The sequence below is a fragment of the Barbus barbus genome (assembly GCF_936440315.1).
Source record: "Barbus barbus genome assembly, chromosome: 14".
Classification (NCBI taxonomy): domain Eukaryota; kingdom Metazoa; phylum Chordata; class Actinopteri; order Cypriniformes; family Cyprinidae; genus Barbus; species Barbus barbus.
Window position 1 is genome coordinate 11,573,852 of NC_136742.1, and position 15,197 is coordinate 11,589,048.

Below are 15,197 nucleotides of genomic sequence, written 5' to 3' on the forward strand. Positions count from 1 at the left end.
GGGTGCCTCCATCTTGTAATACACAGTGTGGGACGTCACGGGGTTGGTTTGCTCCGTTAGCCAGTGAAGTAATATAAAGTTCCGTATTGTATGATAAAATATAGAATTTTTGTTTTCAGTGTAGGCAGAGGCCCCGGGCACTGGTCTAACTGGCCCTATATTCATTCTTGCCTCTCTTGATCCACCAGTCATCAGAAGAAGCAGTGATCCCTGGGGGAAATAAAGCTTCAAGGGCTGTTGCTCCACATTGGGCTTTTAAGTGTTACATTTAAAAGTGGACAGTCAGTGATTCAGTCTCTGGCTGATAGCTGATTCGATAGCCTTAAATGTTCAAGAGAAAATAGTTTCTTTCTATTCTTCTCTCTCATTTGTCTCTCACACAGACACATAGGGTGCATTTACACTGTCAAACAATTCAGATGTTTCCTGTAATATGTGGCATTTTGAATGTGTGTAAAAAACAAAAGCAGATATGGGATCTTTATTCATTTATTTATTTTTAATTCGATTTGAGTGATAATACAATAATACCAAATCATTTTTTAATTATATTAAAAATATGTATTTTATTGCCTTGCATCTGCTGTAGAATGACCTATTATAAAGCCAAACTCCAAAACAAGAACAAAACTTTGGAGTGTTGACCAATTATGTATGTGCGTGGTTCACACGGTGATGCAAGTTTAATCTGCTGTTTACATTATTTTACATTATTATACATTATTTTACCTTATTATACATTATTTTAAGCAATGTTTTGTATGATGCGTATGTAACAGGGAAAGGAAATTAATTATGAATTGTGCCGAAATATTTGCTCATGCTATAATATAATTTTCTTATGTTCATTATTAAGGGGTATTAGGTGAGGAGGGGATATGGGGACACCTACAGGCAATTACTGATGCAAAATGAGTGAAGTCAGCCATTTTTTCTTCAGTTTCATCCAAACTGTCGAGGTGAATGATGGTTTTGTGACCGGATGAGCAGCATTTTGTGTGTTTGTTGTTTATTTCTCGAGTATTCTCAGTAAACATTCTGCATAGATGAGCTCAGTCTATGATTTTCATATGGTCCTATTGGGAAGAGTTACACATGTAATTTTGAGGGGATGGTTTGATATGTCTACTTCTGAATGACCATCAGTAGAGAAAGATCAGCAGAATAGTGTAATTTCAGAGTATCGGATGTCCTATTCACTCCCAACCAGCACATATCAGAACTTCCAAGCCCGAAATGTTGAAAACAGAGAGAAAATGAATCAGTTTCTTTACATAACTAATTCTCTCCAAGGATTGCAGCAAGTAGCGAAAGCTGCCGTTCCCTGCTCTGTTTCTGTTTTATCTTCATTTCTTTTTTTCTCATGTTTCTGTTTTCATCTTCTTGTCTGCAGGGAATCGCAGCCTCTGCGCGGTCTAAAGGAGAACACAAACAGAAAGTTTTTCTCACCGTGTCCTTTGGAGGGATCAAGATCTTCGATGAGAAGTCAGGGGTGAGTCGGGGGAGTGCTTGAGAGTCGGGGGCGGGTGGGGGTAATTGTGTCCTGTCACTACCCATGATCCTTTGAAGCAAGTGTCTGAGCCACAAATACAAAACCTCAGATGCCTAACCTGGTTTCTGTTTGTTTTATCTACAAAAAGGGCATTTTGTGTTTTTCATTACTTTGGAGATATATTGTAGCTAGTATCTAGTTGACATTTTTTACTTTTCCTTTCAACAATGTATTGATCAGCGGAAAGTGCTATAAAGCAGTTGGCATTAGTAAAAACTTCAGTGGGAGAGTTAATTGCAACAACAAGCACAGGTGATTCTTAAGAAATGGTTGTTTTTAATGAGTAAGTCAAAAGGATTCATTATACCGGACGATCTTGAATTAGCTTGTGAGTTAGCGATTTGTATCAGACGAAAGGCCTTATTAGAACTATAGCTATAAGATATCATCTAAAACGATAACTATATTAGCATTCACACCAACAGACAATAACATTCTGTTTATTATAAACTCATGCTGACTTTATGTTGTACTGTCTCTTTAAATACTCAAGCTCATTAAAAACAGGTAGATTCTGATTGAATGTCAATGTTTTTATTGTTTATAAGAAAGGAAAAATAGTTTTGAAAGAGATTCCGACAATATTATTCGTCTGTATCATTCTTGTTGTGTGGACTTTCCCAATTGTCGTCATAGAATGATTATTGAAAATGTATAGTTATAGTTATATTTATTGTTACAAGTCAGTTACGTTGAAACCAAAACTCTCAGTGAGATATTTCAATTTATGAAATTTTATTTAGTCTGTTTACTGACTGATTGTTCATATCACAACGTGTAATTAAAAATATACAATGTATAAATAGTAATAAATGGTATTCTAGCTAAACATTCAAATATATTGCAAAAAATATTATTGGTTATTGTTTAGGGTAAGAAGTAAGGGAAAGTTTTTGTAAGTCTTAACTTACAAAAAACATTTTTTTTTTTAAATGCTGAAATACTCTTTTAAAAATATTTATATGGCAAAAATACAGTTAGAATTACTAGAGTGTACATCATTTTTAAATATAGTCATTTATACCACAATAAACCAGTGTTAAAAAATCTTTCATTTAATTGCACCACATCATCTGTCTGTGACCAGATGAAATGTGTACAGGCCTTAATTTCTGTATGCACAAAAATAATAAGTATCAGTTATTTCACAAACATAACTCAGAAATCAAAGTGGAATATACAATTCTGTTTGTGGATATCTAGTTTATAGTCTCTTCAAGAGGCCCTCATCTTCTAGGCCTCAAAAGTTTGGGTCGATGGCAAAAGATGGTTTGTGTGTGTAAGCATGCGGTTGCTGTAAGCAGGCTTGAGTCTGCTCTGCGTCGGGTGGGGGTGAGGCCGTCCTTTGGGAGAGGTAAGCCTGTGTTAATGATGCGTTTTAAAGAGAGGAGCGCTCTCTGGGGAAATCAGAGAAGCCTAATTGAACAGACTTCTTAGAATAGAACGATGGTAGCTTTACAAGACCCATCTGCAGGGCCTTGCACCATCTTGATGGATAGTAAATGGCAATAACAGCTAGTGAATCACACCTGAGCTAGTTATAAACAGAGGGAATAATGCTTATTTATGAAGTATCAGACCGGATCACGTACGCCTAAGTGCTCTTCCACAGAAGAGGAGTTCACTTTTTGACAGTTATTGATTTGCCTCTTTCTTTCTTGTTGCGAATTGCCATTGAGCTCTTTTGGTTTGAAACGAGCTTGGACCTTCTTTTTTTTTTTTTAAGATGAAGCAAATCCCACAGTGTTTTTTATTATTATTATTATTTTCAGCATTTCACAGAAATGTAAATAGCATAATTTATCATTTTAATTCAGTTGTAATTATTTGTTTTTGATTATATTGTCATGTATTTCTTCTTTTTTTACATTTGGGGACATCGGATGCCCATTTTCCTCAAGTTGGTATGATTCTTTAAGGTCTTCATGAAATGTCTGCAACATACTTTGGTTAAAATTCCCCAATGGTCATGTTAAACAAAACCCTTTTACCTTGTCAAAAACAGCTCTGTTCACAGCGAGCCGTTTCAGTGCATGTCTCTTTAAATACCCCGCCCCTATCTTCTACGTAAGACTTGCTTCTTCAGGAATAGTGGGTGATCCATTGAGTTTGAACTTTTTACCAAAACCTGCCTTGAATTGTCCCTCGTTTAGAAAGTAGTCTGGAGTAAAATGATTTGCACAGACATAAACGAATTTAAGTGTATTTGGTGGCGCATTACCATCAAAAACAAAATGAATCCACTAGGTTTAGGTTTTTTGGGTATTAAAAAAAGTAGTGAATGGATTTTTATCATTGTAGCGTGGTTGCGTCCACATACTGCTAACACACATTTGCATGCATATACCATGTAAAAGTGAATTTTGCATCCGATGTCCTCTTTAACATCCTTATTAGGAGCACTCGACCATATTTTCAACCTTGTGTGTAATGATGCATCCACACCATTAGATGTCAGTATAAAGTTGTAACAATTAGTAAAACAAGCAAAAGGGAACACTTTTCACAAAAAAAGGGTTGCATCTAAAGGAAATTAAAATAACTTTTAGACTTATGGAAATAAAACCTTGAAAAAGCAGTTTTATTCTACATAAGTTGGGTCACCCCTTCATGGTGGCTGCCATAATGAAATCATGTGACCAGCTGTGTTTTTTTCTACATAAGACACTTGCCGCTTAAATTAAAGGTTTTGCATAATGCTACACCACATCAGTAGGTGTCAGTATGAAGTTCATATTATTGTTGTATCAGTTAGCAAAACAAACAAAAAGGTAAAATTTCCACTTAAAAAAAAAAGTTTTACACTAATTATAAGAGATCACATGACCAGCTGTGGCTTTGGATTTCTCTTTGGAATAAATTAAAGGTCCCCTGAAATGCTTTGAAACATGCAGCGTTATTCTATGTGTTGACGTCATTTTAACTGAAACAGGAAGACAGGGCGGGACATATCAAGCAGCCCCGCCCTTTTTTTAAATAGGCAATAGCGTTCGTTTATATCACTGCTCGGGCTAAAGCCGTTCAGAGCCGTTGAGCTCCATTAAGCCGCATTTGACAGGGTATGACAGCCACAATCTCATCCATATTGCTATGAAATATAGCATTCTGTGTAGAATTCAAATAGGTCCGATACTTTTTATGGTCTGCGCCGACTCGCACATGTGATCCGCTTGGGGCTATCACGTCTCTGGTTAGCGTGACAGCGCGAAACCAGACTTCTTTTTTTTCCTCAATGGAAAGCATATTAACTCTGTCTGAATCGTTCCCTGTCCCCTATATAGTGTAGGAGCGGGCGCTTCGGATTCTAGAGAGCATTTGATTGGACAGAAAGTTTGATGAGAACATGAAGTACAATGTGACATCAAAAAAATCGTTGAGCTGTTTTGGTGGAAGTGACGAACTGCAGGCTTTGAACGCTTATATCTTCTAAATGCAAATTTTGTCACTGTTTTGGAGCTCACTGGCATACAGATAACCTTAAGACTAACATATTTATACTAACACCCAAAAAAGTTACATTTTGATTTCATGGGACCTTTAAAACACACCGGTCAACTGCAGTAACAATGCTTGAACTGTTGGGGACAACAGAGAGGCCCAATGTTGTCATATGTCATGTTTAAGAAGATAAATAAGAGCCAGAATAAGACAATTTATCTAAATTAATAAAGTGCCAAATTAGGATTGGTTTCCAGATCTGTACCCACTTTTTCATACGTGTTGCCAGTGTGGCTGCTGAATCTCTGTTCAGGGTTCTGTGTTTTACTGATGAGTGCCGGTGATAAATGAGAGGTTACTATGTGAGCACAGTGTGCTCTGTTGTCATGGCGCCAGGAGGTGACCTGCATGACAAGGTTTTAATCTGTCATTGATGCGTCTGATGTATTAGCACCATGACCTTTTACTCTCTTTTGTGAGTGTGTATCTGTCTGAGTGTGTATGTGTTTAATTATCAGACAACAATTGCATCACTACAACATTTATCTTGTTGTGCTGCTGTTGGTTTAGCTCTGAATATAGTACAGCAATGACATTTTATCACATGTCAGATGTCTATACTGTATATTTGTTGCCAGCTATTGAACTGAATTTCGTTTTGGTAGTAAATGTGCTCTTAGATAGTTAATTAATTTTCATTCATTTTCAGGATTGTATTAAACAACTTAAACCTGACCTCTAAAAATGCTTCACTTAATGGAATAGTTTGCTAAAAAAAAAAATATAAAAAAAAAAAAAAATGATGTCATTATTTACTCATCCTCTTGTTGTTCCAAATCCGTATGCATTTCTTTTTTCTTTAGAAAAAAAAAAACTATATTTTGAATGAAGTTGGTAACCAAACCACTTTGGTGACAACTGAATTCCACTATTTAGACAATAAAACACTGAGCGTTTCTCAATCTTTTATATTTCAAAGAAGAGGGAAAGTTATACAGTTTCTGAATAGCGTAAGGGTAAATGATGAAAGAATTTTAATTTTTGAGTGAACTGTCCCTGTAAATCTGAGGGTCACACTATCATTCTTACTTCTTACTCTGGTGAGTGTTTAATTTAGACCCTGAGACTGTGCCAATGCAGTGAGCCAGATTGATGCTCTGTCCTCTCTATTACTGGGTCTTATGGTGTTTGCAGTGGTTCTCACTGGGTTTAGAGATGTTATAGAGTAATAGAGGGTAGTGTGTGTGTGTGAGAGAGAGAACTGCACTCTGGGTTGTTGATCACATTGATGGTTTATAAGGTAAGTTGACTGGACCATGTCGTATAGTGGCTGTGCTGGAAGTCATTAGACTTTAGATGTGCTGTCTACTGCTTTAGACTAAGCTATACTTCATATCCTTACCTCTTTCTTTTTCTCTCTTTCTTTCTTTAGCTCATTTTATTTCATTCCACTTCCACTTTCATGTCTTATTTTTTCCTGCCAAAGCTGAATTTTCAGCGTTGTGCACATAAATGTGTGGATGCCATCAGAGCAATTTGCCATCAGAGCATTTGAAGCAAGGACTTCAAAAAGATCATTTTAGGGGATGAAACAGGGGAAGTCGTGGCCTAACGGTTAGAGAGTCGGACTTGTAATCCGAAGGTTGTGGGTTCGAGTCTCCGGCCGGCAGGAATTGTAGGTGGGGGGAGTGAATGTCCAGCGCTCTCTCCACCCTCAATACCACGACTGAGGTGCCCTTGAGCAAGGCACCGAACCCCCAACTGCTCCCCGGGCGCTGCAGTGTTCACTGTCTGTGTGTGTGTTCACTGCTGTGTGTGTGTGCACGTTGGATGGGTTAAATGCAGAGCACGAATTCCGAGTATGGGTCACCATACTTTGCTGAATGTCACTTCACATTTTAGTTTTTGTTGTTGTATTTTTGCCTTTATCTCTCTATCTTCATCTCATTTACAGAAGGCATACAATGGGCTACAAACATCTGAGACCTCCAGTGGAAATGCATCTGTTTTGCATTTTTATAAAAAAAAAAAATTCATTCACATATCTATGACACATGAAATGCATGCAGGGAAAAAAAAAGGATATGATCGCCACAATTTAACTTTTATAAAATGAGAGAGAGAATGAATAAATAAAACGTAGCCACAAACCAATTATTTGTGGCAATATATTCTTAATTATCACAAAGTATCACAAAGGAGGAAAACCAGTCTCTGGTGATGTCCATGAGTTCCAGACTTAAGACAGTCGTTGCCTGCAAAGGATTCTAAATAAAAATACCAAAAATAAACATTTTATTTATGATTGTATTTATTTGTACAATTACATTTGAGCCCCTGAAAATCAGGGGACTGTGTATAAAAATGGGTGTAATTCCTAAGCTTTTAATGTGATATTTTTGTTCAACCCCTTGAATTAAAACTTAACGTCTGCACTTAAATTTCATCTTGACTGTTTCATTATAATTCTATTCTGGTGGCATACAGAGCCAAAATTATGAAAATTGTGTCAGTGTCCAAATATATATGGGACTGACTTTATATATTTGATTGCATGCTTATACCTTATAACTGAAGACTGCGACTGTACAACACAAAATTTTACTTTAAAGAAAAAGGATGAGCAAACCAGAGACAGAAAGATGGAGACAGAAGAAGAGAGTGAGACAGAAAGCACTGGACAGCCTCTTTAGGATTCAGCAGCTTTCCTCACTGTCCTCTTTGTGTGGTTGTTCCAGCTTCATCTGCCTGTCCTCCCCTTCCTCCTTCACTCTTTTCCTCCTTGGCATTGGCTCTCCCCTCCAGGCCCTCCTCTGATGAAGAGGAGCTGCTTCCTGATTTCATTATGGTGACTCAGTGGATGGCTGTGTGCAGTACTGTGACTCGGCTAATCGTATTGTTGTCCTGCTGTCTGAAGGCCTGCCAAGACCAGCCACTCTCCAGTATTATTAACTCTCCCACAAAGAGGGAGACCAGAGCGGAAGCAGAAAACAGGGGGGCCTCCAGCCCACTGCCACCTCCAAACTCCTCCTCAGTTAGGACTGCAGGCCTGTTTACACCAGGAAAGCCTATAATACCTAAAGAAAGCTATTCATTAGCATTCCTATTCATTTTAGTGACAGTTGCTCGGCTCGGTTTCAAAACCAAGTGAGCCGTCTTGCTATCTTCTGCCTACATGAGCAACCACCGTCAGAGGAAGTGTCCTGGCTGAACTGGAAATTCCTAAGTGAATGATTTGGTATGCCCTACTTAGCAAACAACTCAACATTTGATTTGATTGGCTGCATCCTAATATGCATACTTCCCTACTTCCCCTTTGTTAACTGTTGCTAACTATTTTTAGCCATTTAGCATTTTTCAGTGTTAAATGAATTGCAAGTATATATTTTCAACATCTTTCCAGCTTCATCTGCCATCTTGGATAGATTTATTGATTTTTTTTTTTTGCTTCCACTGAGCATGTTGCAATGCTTTGTGAGACTTTGTGTTTTCTTCACAAATTAAACATGCAATGCTGACTGAGACTTTGAGTGAGTGACTAAGTATATTTCTAGAAATAACATACCTGCTGTATGTTCTCTCTCCCCCTCAAAACGTATTTTGCAAATATACTTATATACTGTGTGATTTGTGAATCCACAGAAAAGTGATTTCCCAAAATGACTCCAGCCTCTCTCATTTCTAATGTGCCTAAGATGTCCAATTTGGTTTCCAGATTCAGTCTTCATATATCACACATAGTATCCAGGGAGAGTCATCTTTGATTCTGTGCCGCTGATTTGCATGGAAATGAGATCTGACCCATCCAATAAAGTGGTCTAATGCATGCAAAAAGCAGCTGTTGATCTAAATGACTATATCTGTTCCACTTACTCTAATATCATTAAACAGAATAAGTGTGTGTGTCTGTGTGTGTGTGCGTAGAAAGAACATGGAGTAAGGGCTAGTAAAATGAGCTAAGTGTTCTTTATCAAAATATAATAATAAAAAAAGTAGGGCTCGTGAATTGAATGCATTAATGTGGTGTGGTTCATAAAATAAAACTAAATAAAATAACAAAAAAAATATATATTCTGTGTTCTCTGAGTCATACATTATATATATATAATAATAACAATAATACTATTTGTAATTTGTTAGAACGGATTAAAAGGTACGCATTTTTTATATTTTGATGATATATTTCACTAAGAAGAGTCCCAGATCTCTTGCTGCTACAGTATATAGTAAGTTGGCGCTAATAGCATGAGATAAAATTCTTAATTCACATGGCATTTCAAGTCCGTTTTGCGCTGTCAAGAGTTATTAGTCTCTGCACCTAGTGTCTCTGCCTCTCTTTTCCTGCCCATATGCTACGTTTTCCCAGAGGCGTCTATGGGCGACTCATTTCTGAAGTTCCTTTCCAATCCTGCTCTCAGAGGAGTCATTTTGGCTGCCCACCCGCTAGCTTGTCCACCCTTGATCGAGTGTGTGTGGGTGTGTTTGTGCATATGTATATGTGTGTGTGCTGGCACCGGTGGCATTTTTGATTAAACTCAGTTCTCTCCTTACTAATTATCCCTCTCTCAGGCCCAGTTGCTATATAGTTGGGTAGTTTCTCTCGCTCTTTCTCTCTAATCCACGACCTGGAATACTCATCATTGCTATGGCAGCTGCTAATTAGTGGATACCTGGCGCCATTGCAACAGCAGGTTAGGGGGGTGGGGGGTGGGGAGGCCGAGTCAGGGCAGGTTGATGGGAATAATGACACCGTGTCTCCTTGTCTAGCTCCCACACTGAGATGATTAAATACGGACATATTCTCCCCCGCCAAGCGTGTGTTTTAATATGATCGGACTCCTACACGGTGACATGGAACATCTAGAATAACTTTAATCATGCTATTTCATGTTGTGTATTAGGAGTTTGTATTTATCTGTGATAGCAAGGTCAAAAAGTAGTGGTACTTTTCGAACGAGTCAATACTAAAATAACAGCAATGTCATTTTATCTATAGTACTGGTAGTATGGAGTACTAACTCAATTGGTACCCGCCTGTTAGCGTAATTAGTACTTGTGCCTTTCAGTGGTACTATTAGCGAGCATTAAATTTTTTGTATCTTGACAACTCTAGTCTGCCGTTATATGAGTGTGTGTGTATCTGCGTGAGTGTGGAACTACCTGAAGGTTTTTAGGCATGCTGTGACTAGAAAGTCCCACAGCGCTGTTTGTCTGGCACATTAGCACTGCAAATAACCCAAACAGTTTGCCTAGATGAAAATCAAGCAAAAAATATTTGATGGTGGTAGATTGCTGTAAATAATTGCTTGTTACAGTATATACGTTATGTATTAATATAAATAAAGAAATTAAATTGTATTTTATTTTAGCATGCGTGGGGATAGTAAATTCATTATGAAGCTTTTTAATAATAAGAAATCATTTTTATTTTATTTTATCTTATTTGTTCACTATGGCAAAAAAAAAAAACAGTAATATCGTAAAATATTATCACAATTGAAAATAACAGTTTTTATTTTATTAGCTTTTTAAATATATTTTAAAATGTAGTTTATTCCTATGATGGCAAAGCTGAATTTTTTTGTCTTCGATGTCACATGATCATTCAGAAATCGTTCTAATATGCAAATTTCACAACATCACTGTTGTTGTTGTTTTTCCTCTCTCAGCATTGGTGAGCATTTGAGTAAAAAACTTACTCAATAACAATATTAAAAATAATATTGGAAGACGACAGAACAAATACACACACATATCAATAATATTAATAAATGTGTAACTATAAAATATTTTTATTTAAATGTTTTATTTTTAGCGAAGTAGCCGAATAGGAATTACAAAGACCAAATGAGAGATTATGGAACAGAAAAGCTAAGAAGAGAGAACATGATAGCATGGTTGAGAGGAGGACAGGATGCATTAGATGAGGGTATTGAAAGGAGAAAGACAGAGAGAGATGTGAGGAGGAAGGGTGATAAATCATGCTAAACTCATTAATGAGATAACGGTGGCTGAGGAATATGAAGGTTAAAGGGTTGAGAGTTATTTCCTACCATGGCCACTGCAGTCATTCACACATGCATATATTCAGACATGTACAGCACAACGGAAGTGACTAAAGGACGTTTTGTTGATCAGAATTGTTGAGGATCAGTCCAATCTGCATTTACGATTTACTCTGTGTGTGTCTGATGTTGAGTTCAGCTACTCCTCTGCTCTTTAGACATCAATCCACCTCATGGTGACACCAGAATTGGAGCTTTCTGTGATTTACAACAAACCACACTCACATTAACGTACAAATTCATCGGCATGTCTCGCTCTCTCACGGTTCAGGTTCATACGGTCGAGTATTGACTTCAGACACTGTAAAGGATGTGCTCGTGGCTGGCTTGACAGAACAGATCTGTAGACTTCAAAAGCGGTGGGGCATTTTACTGCAGCAAAGCTCTAAGCTGATCTCTGTTGAGCTGACTGCTTTAAATTTACACTCGATTCAGCTTCCATTCAGTGACAGTGTTGGTTGGGCCAGATAGTCTGTTGTGATGAAAATGACACCACATCTGTGGGACTGTCATGAGTAGAATATATTTAATAGAAACCAAAGAAAAATATACAGTTTTTCTAATAGACATCTTGTTACTTGCTACTCAAACTATTTCTTCAAACTACTTATAAATATCCTGCAGAGATTTGCTATATCTCTTGATTATTTTATGCTCAAAAACTCTGGTACTTTTGTAACCATGACCTGATTTCCAGGTGGACCGATAAAACAACTATGTGCCCTTATTGTCGGAGGTTGTGTAGAGTCAGCCAATCAGATTAGAGCTTGCCAGATCCAGAAAGTGCTTTCCAGTTTTGTGTGCCATATCAGGCAGTCTTTAAACGGGCTGTGAGTGGCTCGTCTGAAGGCTGGAGATTTTGGATCAAAGAGTAAATATTTAAACGCAAGCAACTTCACAGTAAAGAGGTACATTATGAAAGCTTAATATTACATCACAGGAAAGCAGTTTAGATAGCGAAGGCTGCTTATAGATACTCCTGAATAGACAAATCTCAGTAGAACTTTATTGACTTATAAGGCTATGAGGGTGGAGGGGTGATCATACATTTCTTTATGGCATATCTATCATTTCTGACTCTGAAAAATTACCTTCACAAGTCACTCTTTGAATGAGACCTTGCAAGGTTGGTTATTCAATCTGTAATTCTTCTTCTCTTATGTCTGTTTTCACCTCTAAACAAGTAAAGGAGACAGAAAAATGTGTTTTTCCTCCTCCTTCCCTCCCCTCGCTTATGATAAATGGATGATGAGCCGCTTTTCTCCGGTTTTACTTTTTGGACAGGCTTCAAGGCAGCAGATGCGAGTTTGTGTTTAGAGAATGAAATATTGAACAATTAGTGCGTCGCTACATGCCCAATCCTACCGCTGTCACTTTGTATGTGTGCTCAGCTTCTTCTCACCTTTCTCTCTCGCTCTCTCTCTTGACTTTCTTATTTTGTTTACCACTCACACATAACGACACATAGGACAGGATCAGCTTGGTGTTTCTTAGGGTATGAATTAAATATTTTCCCACTTCATGAGAAACTGTATATACAGGCATAACACATTACATGCAGGGTCCAAAATGAACATTAAGTTAAAAAATGAACATTAACATAAAAATTTGTATTTATATATTTATTGAGCATCAAATCAGCATTTTGAGCATGAAAATTCAGCTTTATTCGTACCTACGTATGTATGTGGGTGTGTGTGTGTGTGTATATATATATATATATATATATATATATATATATATATATATATATATATAACACACACACACTCACCGGCCACTTTATTAGGTACACCTTGCTAGTACCGGGTTGGACCCCCCTTTGCCTTCAGAACTGCCTTAATTCTTCGTGGCATAGATTCAACAAGGTGTTGGAAACATTCATCAGAGATTTTGGTCCATATTGACATGATAGCATCACGCAGTTGCTGCAGATTTGTCGGCTGCACATCCATGATGCAAATCTCCCGTTCCACCACATCCCAAAGGTGCTCTATTGGATTGAGATCTGGTGACTGTGGAGGTCATTTGAGTAAAGTGAACTCATTGTCATGTTCAAGAAACCAGTCTGAGATGATTTGAGCTTTGTGACATGGTGCATTATCCTGCTGGCAGTAGCCATCAGAAGATGGGTACACTGTAGTCATAAAGGGATGGACATGGTTAGCAACAATACGCAGGTAGGCTGTGGCGTTTAAACGATGCTCAATTGGTACTAAGGGGCCCAAAGTGTGCCAAGAAAATATCCCCCACACCATTACATCACCACCACCAGCCTGGACCGCAGGATGGATCCATGCTTTCATGTTCTTTACCCCAAATTCTGACCCTACCCTCTGAATGTTGCAGAAGAAATCGAGACTTATCAGACCAGGCAATGTTTTTCCAATCTTCTATTGTACAATTTTGGTGAGCCTGTGCAAATTGTAGCCTCTGTTTCCTGTTCTTAGCTGACAGGAGCGGCACCCGGTGTGGTCTTCTGCTGCTGTAGCCCATCTGCTTCAGGGTTCGACGTGTTCTGCGTTCAGAGATGGTATTCTGCATACCTTGGTTGCAACGAGTGGTTATTTGAGTTACTGTTGCCTTTCTATCATCTCTAACCAGTCGGCCCATTCTCCTCTGACCTCTGACATCAACAAGGCATTTTCGTCTCACTGGATATTTTCTCTTTTTCGGATCATTCTCTGTAAACCCTAGAGATGGCTGTGCGTGAAAATCCCAGTAGATCAGCAGTTTTTGAAATACGCAGACCAGCCTGTCTGGCACCAACAACCATTCCATGTTCAGAGTCACTTAAATCGCATTTCTTCCCCATTCTGATGCTCGGTTTGAACTTCAGCAGGTCGTCTTCACCACATCTAGATGGCTAAATGCATTGAGTTGCTGCCATGTGATTGGCTGATTAGCAATTTGTGTTACCAAGCAATTGAACAGGTGTACCAAATAAAGCGGCCGGTGAGTGTATATATATATATATATATATATATATATATATATATATATTATAATGATAATATATATAATAAAATAGAAAACAGTTATTTTAAATTGTAATAAGACTTCACAATATTTATGTTTTTACTGTATTTTGATAAAGTAAATGCTGCCTTGGGAAGCATTAATGTGACTTCTTTTAAAACATAACAAAATAAATTACATTACATTTTAAATACATCTGACCAAAAAACTTTTGAATGGTAGTATATGTAGCCAACTGCTATTTTTAATTAATTTCATTTTATTAATAGTAGTATTTATAAAAGCAAAACTTTTTAACACAATTTGTCAATGTTACTGCCTCTAATTATGTTTTTAATTTAATTCAGCATAGTTTCTGGGGGTGAGGGATGATCCAGTGTCACAGAGCAGTACAAAGCCCCAGAAAACCATTCAAAAGGCTGCATTTTGTTCAGATGTGTGCTTAGATGTGGCTCTGAAGTGGCCTATCAGTTTGAAGTGATGTCATTAAGAGACTCTTATCATCCTCAAACAGAGTCTGTTCCTCACGGCAAAGGATTGTTACAGTTGCACCGGCTGGCCTCCCTCTGGGCAGGATGGCGTATCGATAGTCCCGACCTGTTAACACCTGCACACACACACACTAACGCACAGTCATGATCTCCTGCGCTCAGGGAGCAGATACTATTGAACAGAAAGAGCCTCCATTTGAGGAGCTCACAAAGTAGATAAAGTCATTCGCTGTATAGCATGTCGAACAAGAACGGGATAGGAAATTGAAAGAATTGTTCTACTAGGCAGACTCATTTGCAAAACCCAGATAGTCCTTGTATAATCCTCTCTCGTTGCATGGCAAACAATGGGCGGCACCAAGCTCTGAAGGGATTCTGGGCCTGCTGTCCCTCATCTGTGCCGATTTAGAAAAAAATTGTCCCGTTTTGGGACACTTTGTCCTCTTTTTCCCTTGACTTTCCATCTCTGAGTTCGGCCGGCGTAGGCCATCGGCAAAGCTTACACGTTGTGGCTCCAAAACAATATGAAATAAGGGCTAAAACGTGCAATTTATCTCTAACTATTGGCCCGTAGCTACACAAGGACCTAATAAAGCCGTGGCTAATGTGTGTACGAGTGTGTGTGTGAATGTGTACAGGAGTCAAGCGGCTGGTTAATTAGCTGTGAATGTG

General features: G+C 38.1%; 1 protein-coding gene across 1 annotated transcript in view; it reads left to right on the forward strand.

Moving 5' to 3' along the window:
• The window catches only part of LOC306880456 (disabled homolog 1-like), a gene marked incomplete at its 3' end in the record, with an annotated part of 161,405 nt that overhangs the window by 107,489 nt on the left and 38,719 nt on the right, over positions 1 to 15,197 (forward strand). Inside the window, exon 4 of the mRNA XM_079433969.1 lies at positions 1,394 to 1,492. Within this exon, the coding sequence (XP_079290095.1) occupies positions 1,394 to 1,492 (99 nt within the window). The remainder of the gene's footprint in view (positions 1 to 1,393; positions 1,493 to 15,197) is intronic.